Source organism: Melospiza melodia, chromosome 4 (assembly GCF_035770615.1).
Source record: "Melospiza melodia melodia isolate bMelMel2 chromosome 4, bMelMel2.pri, whole genome shotgun sequence".
Taxonomy (NCBI): domain Eukaryota; kingdom Metazoa; phylum Chordata; class Aves; order Passeriformes; family Passerellidae; genus Melospiza; species Melospiza melodia.
The window spans coordinates 58,077,497-58,097,000 of record NC_086197.1 but is presented as its reverse complement, the minus strand read 5'-3'; the positions used below and the strand labels follow the sequence as shown (position 1 = coordinate 58,097,000).

The window sequence follows — 19,504 nt, the reverse complement described above, 5'->3', positions numbered from 1 at the left end:
TCAACTGGTCTTTTTAAATCAAAAGGCTGTTCCTTGGTGTAATGAAACATTTAAAGATTAGAAATCACAGTACACAATAATGTTTCTCAATTGTATCTAACAAATGTGTAATTGAATATGCCTTACCTTGAAGTAGAGCTGCAATTTGGAGAGACTGCTGAGACGGATGCTCTTTAAGTATATCCAAAACTGTTCTACCCAAACTGTCCTTTATGTTGGTATCAATTCCTGAAAAAGAAATGGATCTGTGGTGGAATATTTAACCCTAAATGCTTTGAATTATAAATGTGTTATATCAGACTGAGTTTCTGACAAATTGAAAGCAAATGGTTTTACAACTGCATTACAGCTGAAGTAGAGGATACATTTCTGTTTAAAGCTCAAGCAGCCTAAAATTCACCTGCTGACATGGATGGTTTTTATGTTTCTGTATATCATAGGGATATAAAGTAACCAAACTCGGGATTATTTTAACAGATTGCTCCTAAAGAACGACCATGCTGAAAAGGATATTTTGTAAAATCAATAAATTCTCTGATTGTTTTTCCTACATTTCTCTCCATACTACTTTAATTCATTGGGAACTTTCTGGTGGAACTTTCTGGTCCAGAGTACCAGTATGTGTTTTGGGAGCAAGACTGAAAAAGTTTATCTATATGTTAATAAAGTTGTACTTCATGGCAACATTTTCAAAACTCATGCCATGAATAGACTGAAATATCCATGTGTAGAATACAGACATTATGAACAGCCACAGGATTTCCACAGGTTGGGCTTAAAACTGTGAATTAAGTTTGAGGCCTGCCCTGGATCAGGACCTGTTGTACAGGGTACAGCATGACTCTACCTGTGCCTTGTAGGAGCTTCCTTGGAAATTTTGCCTTATGGTAGGAATGCTTAAGTTGTTTTTCAGTTTAGATGCGCTTTCATAAAACGTAAAAATATTAAATGTCCTAGCAAAAAAAAAGTGAAATTCTGCTTAGGACACCAGAGAAAAACAGAGGAAGCAGGATTTAAAAGGACATTCTGAAAGCACCCAGAAAAAGCTGCAGTTTCCTAACCCAATGGACATTTTCCTAATTTGCTTTGTGAGAAATACAAAATTTTTTCACTGAAAACAAAACCAAAATATTACTGGGCTATTTAGCAGTGGCAGTTGACTTTCAGAGGCCAGACATACCAACTCACATATTTTCTTTGTAGCAGCTACTTATAACATCTTCTGACTCTTTTTTAAGCAGAACTAGAAAAGAAGGCATTGTTAGGTACAAAAGGCAGAAGGTGGGGAGTGTTGCAGAAGTGCAGAGCATTTGGGGTTGAAGGTTCACAGTGAAGATTCTACTCCACTGTCTTCACAACTTTATGCTGGTAGAGGCTACAACATGTATTAATCTGAAAAAGGTGGGCTTTTTCAGTGGTCTAAAGGGCTTCCTATGCTTGTGTGATGTTCTCCAGTCCTTCCTTTTTTAGGAAATAAAAAGGCCTTTTCGAGGGCAGGTAAAGATCCCTTTCAGCCGCCTTCTTTTTCATCCAAACAAAGAAGTAACTCAGAAGGACCATTTTTTTCAGAAAACAGGTTTGAGGTCAGGGATACACTCACTGAGATTCAGATGAAGAGCTGCAAGCAGGATATACTTGCTTTTGCAATATATATGTAATACCACAAGAACTGATAATAAAAACCAATGAGATCCCTCAGTGTAATGGAAGTTCATGGATCTGTAAGAAATTATTTCTAAGAATTTGCATTCTCCTTGGTATTACCATTTACCTGAGAAGACAGTTGTCTAGATAAGTAATTTACCTACAACAATTCTGAAACTTATTATGTAGTATTATGTTTGGACTTGATATCCCTGTTGTTCTTTTCTTTCAGGACAAATGCAATTCTCAGAGATACAGTGTCTTCCCCTTTCTTTGCAGGCACTCAGTTTATCCAGGAAATGAAGAAGCAAGCAGAATGGTGTGTATGCTAGGAATAGCTAACTGAAGGAAATAAATGTGAACATGAATCTTCCGGTCTCTACATCAAAGAATATTCTTGGCTGCCTTTCAGACTGAATAACAAAATTTTATGTAGCCATTTTGTTCTCATAATACATTTATTCTCAGAATACAGTGACATACACTGAGTCATATATGGAATTTCTGAGTCTGAACATCACCTTTGTTCTCTGTGTATAGCAATTTCTTATTCTAAAAGAACACTGTTTTAAGGAGAAGTACATGTGATTAGATTTGCAAAGGCTGATAAAGATAACAGTAATTTGTATAACCAAAACTTAAGGACATACAAAATTAGGAAAATTAAGGGCATTTGTTCAGTGTTTCCTGTAAATCAGATTTACCTGTTTCAAGCAAAATGCGTACTACCTCCACCTTTCCAAATAGGGCTGCTTCATGTAGGGCACTCCCTTTTTCTGTCTAGAAAAGAAATATTATGACATTTAAATACCAATTAATTTTTCTGTAAATTATAAATAAAATATTTTTGCCCTTCTATTTTACTTACACATAAAAAACCATGGAATAGGCAAGAATAAATACTAGAATACAAGATGATTTTATTATTGTTCAAGAAAAAACCAAAAGTGCTGTCAGTTCTACTGTAAAATTAATAACGATATAAGAAAATATAGTAGGAATGGAATACAGCTCCCTATTAACAAGCCTGAGTTTGTGAAAAATTTCTAAACTCCCCTTACAGGCAGTGAAATTCTACTCAGCACCATCAGTGGAACACAGCTCTTCAGCAGTCAGACAGTTTACATGTGGACATCTACAATTAGATTTTTTTGTGTGAAACTGGATCACACCCTAGAAGGTCAATTCAGTTATATGTGAGAGATGCCCTAGGACATCCTGAGGTCCAGCTGCTGGTCCAGTTGATGTTCACATTTGATCTGCCTCACATCTGCCCCATACAGATGCCTTGGATACCCTAAGGCACCCCCAACAGCTTTAGATGCCTATGCTCATGTCATTTGAATTCTAACTTAGCTGTCTGTGAACTTGATTTTGCAGATTTTTTTGACACAAAATTCTTTGTGAGCAGACTTTTGCTCAAATAAAATTTATAGTACTGAAAAACACTCTTTCTTAACAAGCTACTTTTCTTAGTATTTTATACTGCTGCTACTGAAAAATCGGAACAGAATCACTTTCCATCCAATAGCATTAGCTAGAGCACTACTAGATCTCACTGAGTATCTGACTTACCTCTTTTTTTTATGGTAAATTAGATTTTGAAATTTATCTTAGACAAACATTAAAGATTTTGCTGCTTAAATTTGTTTTTTCTGTACTTTATCCAGTCATACTTACTATGGTAGAAAGACCTTAAAGATACATACATACAAAACCCAATTCTGAAATAAAATAGAAATTTGTTATTAATTAGTTGTGTCAGAATGCATCAGAGTTACAGCAATGCAATGACAGGATATTTAGAAGTAAACAGAGATCCTGAGATAGGATGTGAGTACACTGTAAGTGTACATATGTCCTACTACTGCTTGGTACATGGAGGTAAAAGTAGAGCATGCCCAATGACATCCACATCCTGCACACCATTTACACTAACAGTATAAAAGAGAGGAGAAGGAAGTCAGTAAGAGAATATACATACGAAACACATATCTCAAAACAACTTCTAATATTTCCATTTTCAGAAGCAATCCAGTTGGACATTCCCAGGTTTATTTGGAACAAGAAGACTAAATATGGAGATTTACTTAGAGATGGTTTCAGAGTCCTTTACTCAAACAATATCTTCAGGATAGCTCCAGTTAGTGCAATTGACTTCAAAATGGGTAACTCTGCAATGACAGTGCAACCACAGAGGTACACACAGAGATTAATGTGCAGCTCAGACATTTCTGGGAATGAGAAAAGTTCTCAGAAAAGTCACTGATAGTTAAAGTTCTGATTACTGAAAGAGGCTTGACATCAGCAATTCTGAAAAAAGCCCATTATCCTCTTGGTGTCATATTGCATTTCCTTTGGATTGGTCACTTACTGGCATGACTATTAGGTGGATCTGGTACTATTAAAATAGAGTTCTCTGTCATCGAGGAGGAGCATTAACAGCAGGTCAAGGGAGGTGGCTCCTCTTCTGCTCACTACTGGGGGTCCACACCAGTTCAGTTCTGGGCTCCCCAGCACAAGATGGAGATGGAGCTACTAGAGAGAGACACAAATTGTTAAGAAATTGGAGCATCTCTTCTATAAAAAAGGCAGAGAGAACTGGGAAAGTTGAGCCTAGACAAATGAAGGCTTATAGTGGATCTCATCAATGTGTAAAAATATTTGAAGGGAGAATATAAAGAGGAAAGAAGACTAAGCAAGGCTTGGTCATGTCCAGTGACAGAAGAAATAATGAGGGAAAACTGAAACACAGTAGGTTCTCTTTGTACATATGAATTTTTTTTTTCTTTGCAGGGAACTGAGCTCTGGTACAGGTTGTCAAGCAAAGTTGTAGGGTCTCAGTTCTTGAAGATAATTCAGTTCAAAGCTTGTCTGGACATGATCCTGGGCAACCTATTCTATGGGATTCTGCTTCAAAGTAGGAGTTGGACCTGATGACTTCCATAGTTCCCTTCCAACCTCAAACAAGCTCTGATTCTGTCAAGGAGAAGAATTAGTGATGTACACATAAACAATAAAATCCACAGAGGTTCAATTGTTAGAGGAAGCCAGGGCACTAAATTTTATTTCTAAAAGATTGAAACACAAAGATGAAAACCAGTTGCACCTTGACTAGAATCAAAGATATCATTCTGTACTAATAAGGATCCTTGTTTAATGGAAAAAATGGACTACATTAGTGACAACTGTATCATGATCTAAGACTGAGAAAGGTCAATGTTCTGGCATACTAAATCAACAGCTTTGAGGACGAGGAAGAGGATTTATCCTCTGATTACCCAGTTAAAGGGTGAAAAGGATCCTGATATGATATTTGGCATGGGCAGCAGTCTTTCTGTTCATCAAAATTCCCCACTGGAGGAAAGGTAAGCAATATTTTCCTTGATGAAAGCATCTCGTAAGAAATTGAATTAAAACTAACAGGAAAAGAGGAACTTCCTGTAGATGTGTAAGGCAAACAAATTAGCTGGGGGCAACCTAAGAACCTATAGTTCTGCTAAGCATAAAGGGAGTACAGGAACTTAACCCACCTTTACACATGTAATTCATAGAGTTGGAAGAGGAATCCAAACTTAAGTGCCATTTTTTTCCATATATACTTTCTTGCTTCTTAGTCTATTCTACCATAATATTTCCTGTCATATCAGAACATGATCCTAAAATGCTTTACAGACATTCCACACTGCCCTGAATTCTACGGCAATCTGTGCTTTATAACTCTGAGCTATCAGACAATAGTAATGAATGTCATGTCCCGGAAATGAGATACATATTATGAACAATTTCTTCAAAAGAGGAATTTAAAACGCACACCACATAAACAGTGCAAGGATCTGTACACTGCAAAGGTGATTTCTGAACAAGGGGGAAAATACTACCATGAAACTGAACTAAAACCAATCTGAGAATATGGAGATTGAAAGCACACTTGTAAGATGCAGGCGTGTAATCCTGCATAAGATGTCATGGAGATGAATTCTGACACAAATCTTAAAAGCCCTAGGCAGGACTTCATGGTAATGGTGAATAACTAACAAGTGAATCAGATCTCTCAATCCAAAAACTACCCAGAAGGCAGAAATGCCCTTGTTACCAGACAGTTACAAAATTCTGCTTTAACTTAGAGGGAATGCTAAAACTCAGGATGAACAGGGCCAAGAGAAATTCAGACTGGCTAAGTAGATGCATCTCGCTTTTAGATGTACATGTGGCCTACTACTTGAAGGTAGAAGTAAGTTCAGAATGTTTTATTCTTGTGCATTAGGCATTTACATAAATCACAAGGATTAAAAAATATAGTTGCAAGTAATTTCTATATATTAAGATGTCCTAGAACTTTTAGGTAGCTCTTTTTCACTTATAACAGAGTGCTTGTGCACCAATATATTCTTTTTGTCTATACTATAGCAAGTGAGCTTAAGATTTATAGACAATTTTCACTGCTTTACTTCCTGAATCTTTCATTGCCTTGGATCATATTTTCCTGGCAAAGTAAACACTACCATTCTATTTGGAAAGTCTTTCCCAGTGATACTTAATACAGAAACTGCTGGCAATTTTTCATGAACAAAGTGAGCTAAAGTCTACTTGAGTTTGCTCCAATAGATAATATATTGACACTGGCATAGTTTTCTGTATATGGAATACAGAGAACTAGAGCACAAATTGCGCTAAACATAATAAAACAGTACCTGCCCCTGCTTACTACTAAATACAGATCAACTGGACACATAGACCAAGCTAGGACAGGAGGACATTGTCAATAGGCACACCAAAATACCCAGGTCAACTTGGAGTACAATTTGTAGGCTCACAGAGAAGCATCAAGGATTTTAATAATTACATATTTTCTTTTAATCATGTAAATATGCAAGAGCTTGTAATTAGGTCACTTGTCTAGTCCTTATTCATGGGCAGTTTGCTATAGTTCTGACATGGATTTCAGACAGAATCTGAAGGACAGAAGGTAGCTTTGCAAATTGATTCACAGAATATCCTTCATAGACAGTGAGAGCAAAAAGGAGGGGGCACAGCTTTTGGCAGAAATACCAGGGATAAGCAGTGGAAATTGCCATCATTATTGGAACAGACAGGGAAGGCAAATAGGGATAAATGAAAGTTGGATAAATAGAAGAGGCCAATATTTTAGGGTATTTATAATTATTAAACTACTGTTTACATGAAACATACTGAACTGTGCAGTGTATTAATTTACTGAAGGTCCAAAGTCTCTCACTCAACCAAAACATGTATATTTTTCATATGTTTCAATTTAAATGAAAACTCCAAAGCATAAAGAGATGAAGCAGATTTGTATTGCTCACTCCTAAATAATTCCAGATTGAAGGATAGTGGATAGACCTGGGAAATTAATAAAATCTGTGATTAATTAAATAAAATAAATGCTCTCTTTCATTAGTCCAAATTTTTGCTGTGATTAAAAGTGCTCAAGGAGTAAAAAAGAGAAAGATAAGATGGTTAAAGTAAACCTCCCATTTAAATAAATACATCTTTACAACTACAGAGTGATACAAGACAGGCTACTCCTATTATCCTCTCTAAATATTCTGAGAGGTCTCTATGGTGATAAACTGAATTTATTTAACATGTTTAAATGTGTGCAAAGTTGTTGTTTACTACATAAGGTTTTACTTTGTAAATTGTTCTTTCCCAAACAGTGATGCAGATCAATTTAATCTATTTTTCATAACAAAATAGCTTTAAGTGACAAGCTGATATTTTTTGCTCTCCTCACCTTAAGCTGCCAGTAATCATCAACAGAATTTTTCAGAGGCTATAGAAGTAATAAGTTAATCAGCCAAATTACCAATATGTTAAGTTGCTGAATGAAAAGGAACATATTGATAGAGAATCTGTATACCAGCAAGAAAATAAATTATATTTCCTTATGGCAAATGGGACAAAACCTCTAAGAAACAAGATAACCTAGTGAAAAAAAAAAACAACTCTCTGCCTCTGAATAACTACAGAAAAAAATCTAAGAATATAAATCACTTAAAAGCAATTAGAATTAAAAAAAACACGAGTAAGCCCTATAATTTTAGTGGAGATGTCAGAGAGATCACCATTACTAAAAGAATCTTCCATTTCTTAAAAGATTCCAGGCACTGTATTTTTTAAAGCCTAGTGAAAAATTTTTAGTATAACTATAGATAAAAATGGCTTAGGAGAATTCGCAGTAGTGCTAAAATTATCTAGATTACATAAGAGGAAGAACACATTTCATAAAAGCATTGTGTAATATTTTGCCCTCATGTAACCATCAGTTTGTAAGTTGCCATGACAGAGACTATTTTCCTTCAATTATTCTATTTCTTAAATATCAATTCAGGCACCAGTTTCTTTCTAAATTTTTCCTCATTCTTTTGCTAGAGATAAAAGAGAAATCATACATTCAAAAATATGCATTTGAAAGTTCTATGTTGCTGTAGCATTAAACTTTTCTAAATTACTGAAACTGTAGTAATAGAAAAAATGAGCTGCTTATATTAACCTTTGCAAAAGTCTCTGTAAGTAAAGAAAATCAAAATCAAATTAAATTGAAAGCTTGATGGGTGACAAATTCACAAATCATACAAAAGTGATTCACTTTAAAATAGTTTGAAACAAGTATCAACACTAACTCAAAATATGAGAGAAGTAATGAAAGTAGTAAAACAATTTTACCACATTTTGCGATGGAAGGCACTTGAGAATATCCACTTTTAATCTTAAAATACACTAATGTTTTCTGATTTGCTTTGTTTTGTTGTTTTGTTTTGTTTTTTTTTTAATCTACCTTTTCTTCCCCACTTCACATTCTTTTTCTCAAAAGTTGAAAACCAGGACCCTGATGGAAGAATCCAGAAATAAAAGTGTATGGAATCCAGGTCCCATCTTTCCATATAAAAGGGAATTTTGTGAATAAAGGAGTTTAATTAAAAGCACCTTAATTAAAGCTTAAAATGGATATTAATTTTAATTAAAGTTTAGACAAAGTTTGCAAGATTTGTTCACAGATTCACAGAATCTTCTAAGTTGGAAGTGACCCAGAAGGATCACCAAGTCCAACTCTCAAGTGAATGGCCCATAGAGAGATTGAACCCACAACTTTGGTGGTTTTATCAACAGGCTCTAACCAACTGCTAAGTGGTAGAGAATGTCTGAATGTGACACTAAAGTAAATGTAATTAATTTTGGTTGCTTGCTTATTTTATCTGAAAATAGATATAAACCTGAAACAACCTTAAATCGAAGCATATTTTATACAGTGAGAGAGAGACAGCAAGGAAGTTACTCCATTTATGAAGATTAAATCCACTCTACAACAAACAGTGCCATCAATCAAATCAAGAGAAATCATAAGATTGAGGCAACATTTCAGAACACATAACAGAATCCAGTCCTCTGTAGTTAAAAGGCCTGGACACCTTCCAGTACAAAGAATTGAACAGAAAATTCACTGCTGCTGTACATTGTGTCTCTTCCCATCTACGTCTATTTTATTTAAAGTTACCCCTTTAACATCCTTATAACTTACTGTGCATAAAACCCAATGCGCCAAAGAGCTGACAGGTTGGGACAGTAGCTGGGAGAGTGTATTGCTATAGAATTTTCTCACAGATTTACACAAGAAGCGTTTAGAAATGCAAAAATCAAAATTGTTGTTACTTTGTAACTTGAGTTTAGAATGGAATAATTACAGGAAAATGAGCTCTCAATGAAACACTGTTTTAGATTGCTGTGACCAAGGGCCATAGCTCTAGAAAATCAGCTTACAGCCTTTTGCAGCCACTCTTGTACAAAATATATTTATACACACCTACATGAATAGTTGATATGATTTGTGTATCTACATGTTTCAAGACAACATTAAAATATGCACTCAGCTTTGAAGATATGTATCTTTCTTGAGTTATCCCTTTTAACACATTGAGTTGTAATAAATAGAGTTGTATTATATATCACCTTGCAGCATTTCTAATAAAGTAAATGCAAGTGTATCTTAAAGAAGAAAATGTAAGAAGTAATTTCATTTAAATCATAGTCTAATGCAGGGGGAAGGAAGGAAAGGAAGGAAAGGGAGGGAGGAAGGAAGGGAGTGAAGAAGGGGAGGGAGGAATTACACACTAACTTGGCAGCTGACATCCATTCCAGCCTCCAGAAGCACCTGCACGACAGCTTTGTGGCCATTACGAGCAGCAAGATGCAAAGGAGTGTGTTTTCTTGTATTACAGTTCATCAGGTTGGGATAGGCTTTGATGATCATTTTCACAACGCGCAGACGTCCATAAAGCGCTGCCAGATCCAGAGGTGTTTCCAGTTTGTTGTTTCTTATTGTGGGGTCCGTCAGCTCTTCCAGCAGAACAGCAACAACTTCTGAATGACCATACTGAGCTGCACAATGCAGTGCTGTTTCATTTTCATTGTTCTGTTAAAAAAATCCAAAAGCTTCAGATATTCATGTTTAATCCACAACAGAAATGCTCAGCTTCTATAAATTGCTTCCGTGAGCTCACTACAGAGGCAGAGTTTGTAATATAATGTATGGTAATATATGTTAAATGCTTCAAAATTACTCCACTGAAATTTTAATAATAACACATTAATACTTCAGCTTGCTGCTCTCGAGCAGATGAGCTTCTTATGTGTCTACACTGCTCCCAATCCATTTTAGCAACATGCCCCTCAAAACCTTGTAGCTCATGATATGCCAAAATCTGTAAACTTCTTTGATTCAACTGTTCCTGAAATTATGATTAAGTCCTTCTCTTAAAAATACTCTGACAGAGAACAATCTCTTCTTGATTTTGCTCATTTTACACCATAGCGGTTTATTATTAGAGAAATGGAATTATGGAGTAAAACTGCAGTGCAAATGTATCAGGCACAAAGTTAGTTTCATGTATCACTATAAAAAGTTACTATTCAGACAACAATTAAAACTCTGAAGAAGACAAAACAGCACCTATACAAATATTTACAAATCCTTTAAGCATTTGGTCTTCTCAGGACTCCAGAGAGAGGTATCTATGTGTTTTATGGCATTTGAGTACACATATGCTCACAAATATGCGTGTGAACAGGTTTTGCCCTATAAAGCAATGTCCTCCAAGTGTTTCCCAAAATATTACTCAATAAACTTAAGAATAAATATTGAGAATAAGCATTATATTTTGTAATTGTTTCCTTCCAATTCTGTCTGTATACTTGCGACACCAAAAAGACAACTTCAGGAAAAGACAAAGGAAATAGTTTATTGAGCTCTCTGAATTCTATATGTCATCCATATTATTAATACATCATATGCAGAATTTACAAAGCTTTAAAATACACTAGATGCTATAAATTTTAGAAGTATAAACATTGACTGCCTCTTCTGATAAATTATTTCTAAAATGCTGTGACAGTTTAGGAATATTGTAAAAGAACAAAATCAATAAGCTATATAAAAAATTTAAGATTCATGTAAATTCAGAAAAGATGCAAAAGAAAGTTAGAGATATCACTCTAAACGAAGAAAAATCGGCAAATCTGAATCCACAGTTCTATTCTTCAAGGAGAGAGCTGAAGAAAGTTCAGGGGACAGAGAACTGAAAACAGAAAAAGACAATTGCCTTTTAAAAGACAGGAAGAGTCAGAGATTCAGAGAAATTAGGCTTTGGACTCTTACTCAAAAGCCAGCTAGGATAAGAATATTCATGTTGCACAGTAAAAACTAGAAAGGAGTATTTTTGGTAATGATGTTTCTAATTCCGTAACCAAAAACTCAACTCTTGGGTTTGTGGTTTTAAAACATGACTGTCATTTTCATCTCTTGCAATCTAAGATGACTCAGATGAACTTGGGAAACAGAAGAGACAGATCAATACATTCAGATAAACCAATGTTGCAGTCAAACTCATGGGTGTCTGCAACACTACACAAGATCTGAGACTAGAGTATGTATGACTAGAGTATGATCTGAGACTAGAGTATTAGTTCCTGCTAAACTGCAACATAGAGGCTAGAGAAGATCCAGGTGGAGAAGCTTCCACTGGCAGACACGGCTTGATGGCTAGTAAGTATTTAAATCATTGTGCATCATTCAGACCACCATGTCGGCTTTCTTTATTGCACAGACCAGAAATTCATATTAAAATATATATACTGTCACAATACTACACTGCTGCAATGTTCTACCAACTACCTGAAATAAGCTTTTTGTGCTCTAGTGACTTTAATATATCTTCAAATAGGACCCAGCAAAGTAATTTTTTTATGTACAATTGTATGCCCACAAATCACAAGCACAGTTTATTAAAATTAATTTTTAAATTTTTCAATATTTCATAGACTGCTAGATGAACAGGTAACTGCAGCCTGATTTTGTGTACAATTAAGTATGAACATCAGATAGTTGCACACAAAATGGACAATCATGGTAATTTTTGCCTACAGTTACTGTATTTATATGTCCAATGGACATAGCTACACAAGAAGTTGTGTAATAACTAAACATCTAACTACATTGGCATTCTAGGAGGTAAATAACAAAACACATGCTTACAATTAAATATCTGTCCAAAATCATCTGAGGGTTTTTTGAAGAACTTATGGAAGTACTAATTGAACTATTTCAAATCTTGTGCCAACTATGCTAATATTGTAGCTTAAGAGTATTCTGATTTCCAAAGAAACAAAAATTAAATTTGCTATGCTATTTGCTTTTCTCAAAATGTGATAGACAGATGCAGACACATAGATATCAAACAGTACAAGTCGCTGCTGCTGAGCAGCAAACTGGAATTTGCTCCCTCTGGATAAAGAATATCCAGATGAATTTTCACACAAAGACATATTGAAAAGAAAAGGTACATTTTAAACTAGCCTGATGCAGAAAAGCAAAGTAACAAAATGTTATAATTTTCAGATATATATTGTTGAACACTTTTATATGGTTTGTATTTGCCAAATAAATGCTACATTTCAGTTCACGACCAATTGAACTGATACAAAATTAGAAAGAGCTACATATCACTGAAATAAAGCAAAAGAATGCAGCCTGGGCAAACATGATAATTAAATTACCTTCATATATGCCCTCATAACAAGCATTGTACATACTGTGTTATCAGAGCTGAGAGGTACTACCTAATTAAAACTTGATAGTAAAACATTCCTCCTTCTCCAAAATGTAAATTAATAGCTTCAATTCAGGAAGAGAACAAAATTATTTTTAACCTTCAAAGAGTAAATTAAGACTTGCTTAACTGCCCTCTAAATTTATCTACTTTGACAATTTAGTACTACTTATATAAATCAGGTTAGAATGGAGAAGAAAGGAGAGGAGACTATTGATTTTAAGGTAGTTTGCCTTCATATCCCTAAAGTCACATAGTATTTTGAAGCAATATTCTAAAAATGCGAAAAAACTCTTCAAGAAATTGGCAACAATTTAGTGCTCTTGCCTGTATTTTCAGTTCCAAGCATAAACAATTGTTTCTGGAGCACAGAAAGTTTATGTGTTAACAGTCATTGCAATGAGCAGGTGATCTGCTAAAAAATACCTGCAAGCAAATTACCATTCTGTAATTAGAGCCTCAAATTTGATACCCAAGGGGTAAATAATACATCTAGTGCTGAAGAAAAAGACTAGAATCCTTGCAGCAATTTTGGATACTTCATGATATGTTAGCAACTACAAGATAGATTCTACACCTGAACGGTTCTAAAAGAAAGATTGAGAAATAAGAACCAAGAAAAGACATACAAAATGTAAGGTAAATAGAGTAGACCAATATTATACAAACACAGTATTTTAAAAACAGAGGCCAACATTCACGAATAATAATATTTTTGTCAAGTAGTTACTCCTACAGTGCAAAGGACCTTGTTCAGAAATAAGGAAAGCATTCTATGAGTCAACTTTAAACCTTTTTTAAATTTTCTTCATTATTTGTTACAAGTGTTATTTCATGGGCAAGATCCTGACCTTTTGTAGCCTTTCTCTGAATCTCTTCTCTTCCACATACAGCCAGAACTCAGGCTGGTGTGGCTGCAAACTCAACTCTGCCTTCAGTGCCCCCTGCACCTCATCAGAATCTGCAGGCTGTGCTACATCATTCAGCTGCTAGGGAGGTGTGCCACTGCAAAATGTACAATATATCTTGAGGTCTATTCATTAGAGAGCAGATTAGCAAATACATTACAGAGACAGTTATTGTAGCTTGGCAGTCTGATAGTGAAGTACAGGAAGTATCAAGAGAATAAATGGCTATCATGAATATTATAGAGGCCCTTGTGAAGCCACTATTAAACTGTGGGTAAAATCAGGACATTTATTGTATAGTTGTGAAGTCCTTTTTTTCTTTGCCAAGCAAGTTTTAAATCTCCTAAAGTCCATGCAAGTACTGTACCAGCAATAATAACTCAAGTACTGATTTAACACACCTTTCCAAAGGATGCTCAACTCCTTTTTTTAATCAAAAAGGAGTTGAAAAAGGAGACTTCCTAAATCACTGAGCCATTTTTGTCACATAATCCCAAAGTAAACTAAATGAACAAAACATTTGTTATTAAAAGCTTTTTGCTTTTTTCTCGGTTGTGAAATGAGAATTTCAGTTGAAATTAAAGGAGGAGGGAAACAATGGGAGATTCTGGTGGGACATTCTGGAAACACCTATCTATATATGCTGAATATACTCAAAAGTAGTCAACTAGAAGAAAAAAACAATACAAAAATAAGGCTTTCATAACTAAATAAATAGAGAAAAAAGGAGTGAAAGAAAATATGCAAGACAGAGAACGGAATGACCTCAGGATGGTCTTTGTTCATGTATTAAATCAGGAAGACAGTTTCCTGAGAAGTTCCACCAAGAAGTTAATTATTCTGAAAAAATAAAGGAAGTTTGTCTGCAAGTTACTCAGTGTGAATTTAAATCAAAACTACTGACTTCCCATTGAAATTCACTTTTACTTATGTAAAAAAGTAATGTAATATGGTTGACTACTTTAAAAAACCTTTTTTCCCAATTTATTGTTGCAATTGGCTTAAATCAGAAAGATTGTGTGTGCACTTTTTTCCCTTCTAAAAAAATATAGTAAGAGTTGGAAGGGAAACACTGAAATTCATATACTAGTATCAAATTAATTGAGGGGTAAAATCAAATGCAGAATTTGAAAAGTATTGGGTTTGCAGGCTATTTTGGAACTGAACTGAACTTCTGGAAATCCATGAGGTGTCACTGAGAGAAGTCCGTGTTTCATTTGGATGATTTGGAGAACTTCGCAAATATGTTAAAATTTAGGTGTTTACATCATATGAATGCATCCTGGACTCTCTTCATATTCCAGAAGAATTGTTGAGTGGTTTTAAAGAAATGTGGGTGGGTTTTGTGGCAATTACAATTTGATGCAAAAGCAAATTCTACAGCACACTGAATCCATAAAAATTTCACAAGTGTTCACATTTTTTCCTGTAAATTTTTCACAACTCATTCTCTGTATATATATAATTGGAATATATTTTATTCATATTTAATAAGAAATTTATATATTTAATAGGATATATTTATATTTATCCCTGAATAATATCAGGGATTTTTTCTTGAAAAAACCAAGCACTGCATATTGACCTGTATGTGGCTGTTATTAAACATTTTTTCTTAAATTAGGATTTGTTATCAATTATGCAATTTTATGATGAAAGTTGCCACAATAAATATTTTAACTATCCAGATCTGTTTTGCAGAAATAAATTATAAATAGTTTGACTGTTAACAGCACACATTTTTGTTTTATTATCAATTAACAAATCTTAATCTCATACTATTTTAATTCAGTTTATAGTTTACGTAATTTTAAATCCTCAATGAAGTTAAACCCTACATTTTTGCAATGTCACCGTATTTTGTGATTTAAAACATACACCATGCCTATCAACTAAGACTCCTACATGAAACAATGATAGAATTCTTCATACATAATTGTTATGCTCTAACCATTCTCTGTGTGTAGAGCTGCCAGGCTACATTCCACTACCCCCATAATATAATTGTCATTCAGCTGTTTGTCTCTTTACTGTTTGTTCCAATTTTATGTAATAGGAACAGCAGGGGGCATTCAGAGCTTTAGATGCTGGATATGGTTGCATATGATGCTACTTAACTGCATTTTCAAAGTGTAGAATGCAGTTTCATCAATTTACAATATACCAAATAAAATTATTTCATCTAATATAGATTTATGCATCACGAGCTTGTCATTTATTTCTTTGTTCAGTCATCCAACTGCTTTCCCATAAGTTTTTAGAAGCATTTCTTTCACACAGAATTTCAATCAGATAGATGAAAACAAAAACACGTTACAAATTAGTTGCAATAAATTTTTAAATCATGAACAAAATTTTCTTAAAATGCAAACAATTACATCTTAATGTGATTCTTGGAAAAAAAAAAAACACCACTACCAAAAAAAAACAGAGGAAAAAAATAGTCTGGCTTGAGTGCACTATTTGCTGAGGTCAAAAAATGTTATGAAATATGGCTGTCCTTATCTCCAGCTCTCAGAAGAAAAAGGAAAGAAAAGTAGTCCAGGATTTCTTAGAAGCCACAGCTTCAGAGAGAGAAGTTAATAGATCATTGAGGAGACACCTGCCTTACAGAGCCTATCTGCAAATAAGCAAAGGCCTCAGAATCCTACAGGCTCACGGGAAAGCACAACAGGTGTTAGGGTGAGGATGCCTCAGGTGTTATTTGAGGATACGTGGGTGGAGGTGGCTCCGTAACAACACGACATTCCCTCTTTCTGGGATACAGAGGATATTCTCCTGCACACAGTGATAATTAGCAGAGGGAAGTAGGTGCCAGCAAAGTAGTCCACACGCTAAACTTGGCCATTGCCTAGAGTGGAACATTAAGGAATTTACAAGGTCAGAAAAACTCTGTATATGTGAGTTTAACTTCAAAGTTTGATGAGATCAAGATGCCCTTAAAAGACTTAAGACGCAACATTTCTTGTGAGGATTGCTCACACATTTTCTATTGTAAGGTTTTTGGGTTAAATACATAAACAGAAGGACCTTTTTTGAGTCAGTGGTGTTTAGAAGTATCAGCTGCATCCCTGCTTATTTGCTCCAGTGATCAAAGCAGATACAGCACACCTAATCAAGTCTGACAATATTCTTAAAGTCTGAGGGTATATGTGGGATTGGGAAGAAGTAGGTTTGAATTCACATTTCTCTTTCTGATCTTACCGAAATATCTTTTTGGCTCTCAGCCTCTCGGAAGCTCCTACACAGTTTCCAGTATTCTGTCAGTAGAACATACGTAATGTCTTCAAGCAAATGCATGACACACGATTCAATAGTTGCTTTTTGTTTTGTTGCATAAATAAAACTGAAAATACCTCTCCTTGACAAAAGCTAATCCTACAGTTCAACTGGTTTCATCCTACATAAAACAACTGATGAGAATGAGAAAGTTGGAGAATTATGTTAATCTGAAACTGAAATCACAAAATGACAAATATTGAGTATTGTTTTTTTCTTGAATGTGCCAGAGTATTACAGGATATCCCAGAAGACTGCCACATGGACATATTTTATTACTTTACTTTCCTATATTTCCTGCACTAATACTTGATATTCATATCTTAGTTATTGTATGGATTCCAATGGCTAGGTGTATAACCTCAGATATCAAATAGATTACTCAAAGCATGGTGTTTGGAGTGTTTGTAATCAAGGTCACCCATTTCTTATCTTCTCACTGTTTGCCTTCTGGCCACACTACTGTAGGCACTGAAAGAACAATTAATATGTAAGATTGCACTTTGCCATTTGAGGTGTTGTGCGGTGCCAGGTGGGACCATACCTGGACTTCACCACTCTCTCCACAAGGACCTGAAAATTCTGAGCACCCTCTGTCACACTCTCAGGCCCATGCAGATGTCTCAGTTACTGCAGGGTCTCAGAAGATCCTGCATTTCTGTCTTTGGACACAAATCCCTCTTTTAGTCATCTGGATAGCCCTGTTGGCTCCTGTGATTACACAGCCCAGACCTCTGTGGAACCAAAAGGTGACCATGCAGGCAATGCAGGCAATTATAGTTTAGATCTGAATTAGGAGCTGACTCCCACCTTCACATTCCAAGTCTCTGACTACCTGTTGAAGATTGCAATGCACTTGTTTTCCATTACCATCTGTATGGCAGATTACCTTTGCAAAGTGGGCAGTTTGCCTTATCTCTCTCTGAGTGACCACATTCACACCTTCCTCAGGAGGGGAAATTGCTGATAACAGACTATAGAATGTCACTGCATGACTGATGAGAACTACAACATCCCATTGTGAGATGCTCCACCCAGAGGGGGGAGCCAAGCATTGCTACCCAGATATAATCCAGAAGATTCTGAGACTCTGGCATGGCTTTCTCCATGGGATTCCCCAGAGAAACAGCAGCTGTCTTCTTCCACTGGATCTTCAGAGGAAGAATACATCCTTCTCTACAGGACCCCCTGCTCCAACAGAACCACACCTGACACTCCAGAAGGACTGCAGCCACATTTCCAATTGGACTGCTAGCAACACCCCACAGGGTGTCAGGTTGAGTTCTGACTCTGTCAGTGCTGTTTTAGTGTACTGCATTGTCTATTTTATCCTTTTATTTTTTTCCTTTCCCTATTAAAGAACTGTTATTTCCTGCTCCCATATTTTTTGCCTGAGAGCCCCTTAATTTAAAATTTATAGTAATTCTGAGGGGTGGGGAGGGTTTACATTCTCCATTTCAGGGGAGGCTCCTGCCTTCCGTAGCAGACTCCTGTCTTTCCAAACCAAGACACTACTCTGGCAAATGCAATTGTTTAATGGTTGCTGTCTGCATTTCACAGCCTACTTCCAGCTCTTAAGCAGCTCAGCCTAGATGGTGTCAAATTTTAATCAGCTTCTTTCTATTTCTAAGTACTATTCCTATGAATGGATCATGGAAGAATACACAGAATAAAAACAGAAGGTGTATCATATGTTTGACAGCAGAATGCAACATGCTTATACTGCCCTTACACACTGTAATACTCTCAATAATTTTCTCTTGGGCTTTCTTTTTATCTATCCTTTCTGCTGCATGTGCATCCATGCAGCCCATCTGGTTTGATATTTACCTCTGCATATCTGATTATTTACAGTACTCTTAAAATATACCAAGGATATTAATTTTATCTCAAAGATTTTCAGGAACTTAGTATCTCAGAGTAGAAAACTGCAAATTTACAACCATACAAAAAAAGATGCAAAGTTAGAGTATGTCTTCATGTGATTTTTCCAAAGCAAACAGAAGGTTTTTGCATACTTTTAAAACCTAATATTCTTTAAGTCAGTGCCTATTCAGAAGAAAGGTATCTGGTATGCTTATAATGGAAGATTTTATCAATCTTGGAGAAGAAATTACTGAAACAATGGAAAACAGACTTTTTTAAACTTGTCTATAAATTGGTCAAACCCATAGAATATGTGCTGGATTTTTTTTCTGATGATACACAAATATTTTTTATCACTTCACCTGTTCATTCACTCTGGAGTGTGATGGTCCATGATGGATGAGAATCTTCACAATATCTACATCTCCTCTCCAAGCAGCCAAGTGAATAGGAAAGTAACCTTTATTATCTGCTACATTAGTTGATGCTTCATACTGAAGTAATTTGAGAACTATATCCCTAGAAAACAGGAGGTAAATCTCAAAATCAACAGAAAACTAATTTTATTAAGTTTTTACATGAACATGCATTTGACCAATATTTTTATCCTGGAAAATAGAAAAAAAACAAACCTATATTTCAAGCAAAACCGCTACAAAAAGTGAAGACAAATAATTTCTG

At 35.3% G+C, this 19,504-nt stretch overlaps 1 protein-coding gene across 9 annotated transcripts in view; it reads right to left on the bottom strand.

Moving 5' to 3' along the window:
• Nucleotides 1-19,504, bottom strand: part of ANKS1B (ankyrin repeat and sterile alpha motif domain containing 1B) — a 407,265-nt gene that overhangs the window by 338,540 nt on the left and 49,221 nt on the right. For all 9 annotated transcript variants that reach the window (XM_063154820.1, XM_063154817.1, XM_063154828.1 and 6 more), the window contains exons 3-6: nt 19,186-19,342; nt 9,782-10,078; nt 2,349-2,424; nt 127-228 (exon numbers count right to left, since the gene is read on the bottom strand). In XM_063154820.1, the coding sequence (XP_063010890.1) occupies nt 127-228; nt 2,349-2,424; nt 9,782-10,078; nt 19,186-19,342 (632 nt within the window). The remainder of the gene's footprint in view (nt 1-126; nt 229-2,348; nt 2,425-9,781; nt 10,079-19,185; nt 19,343-19,504) is intronic.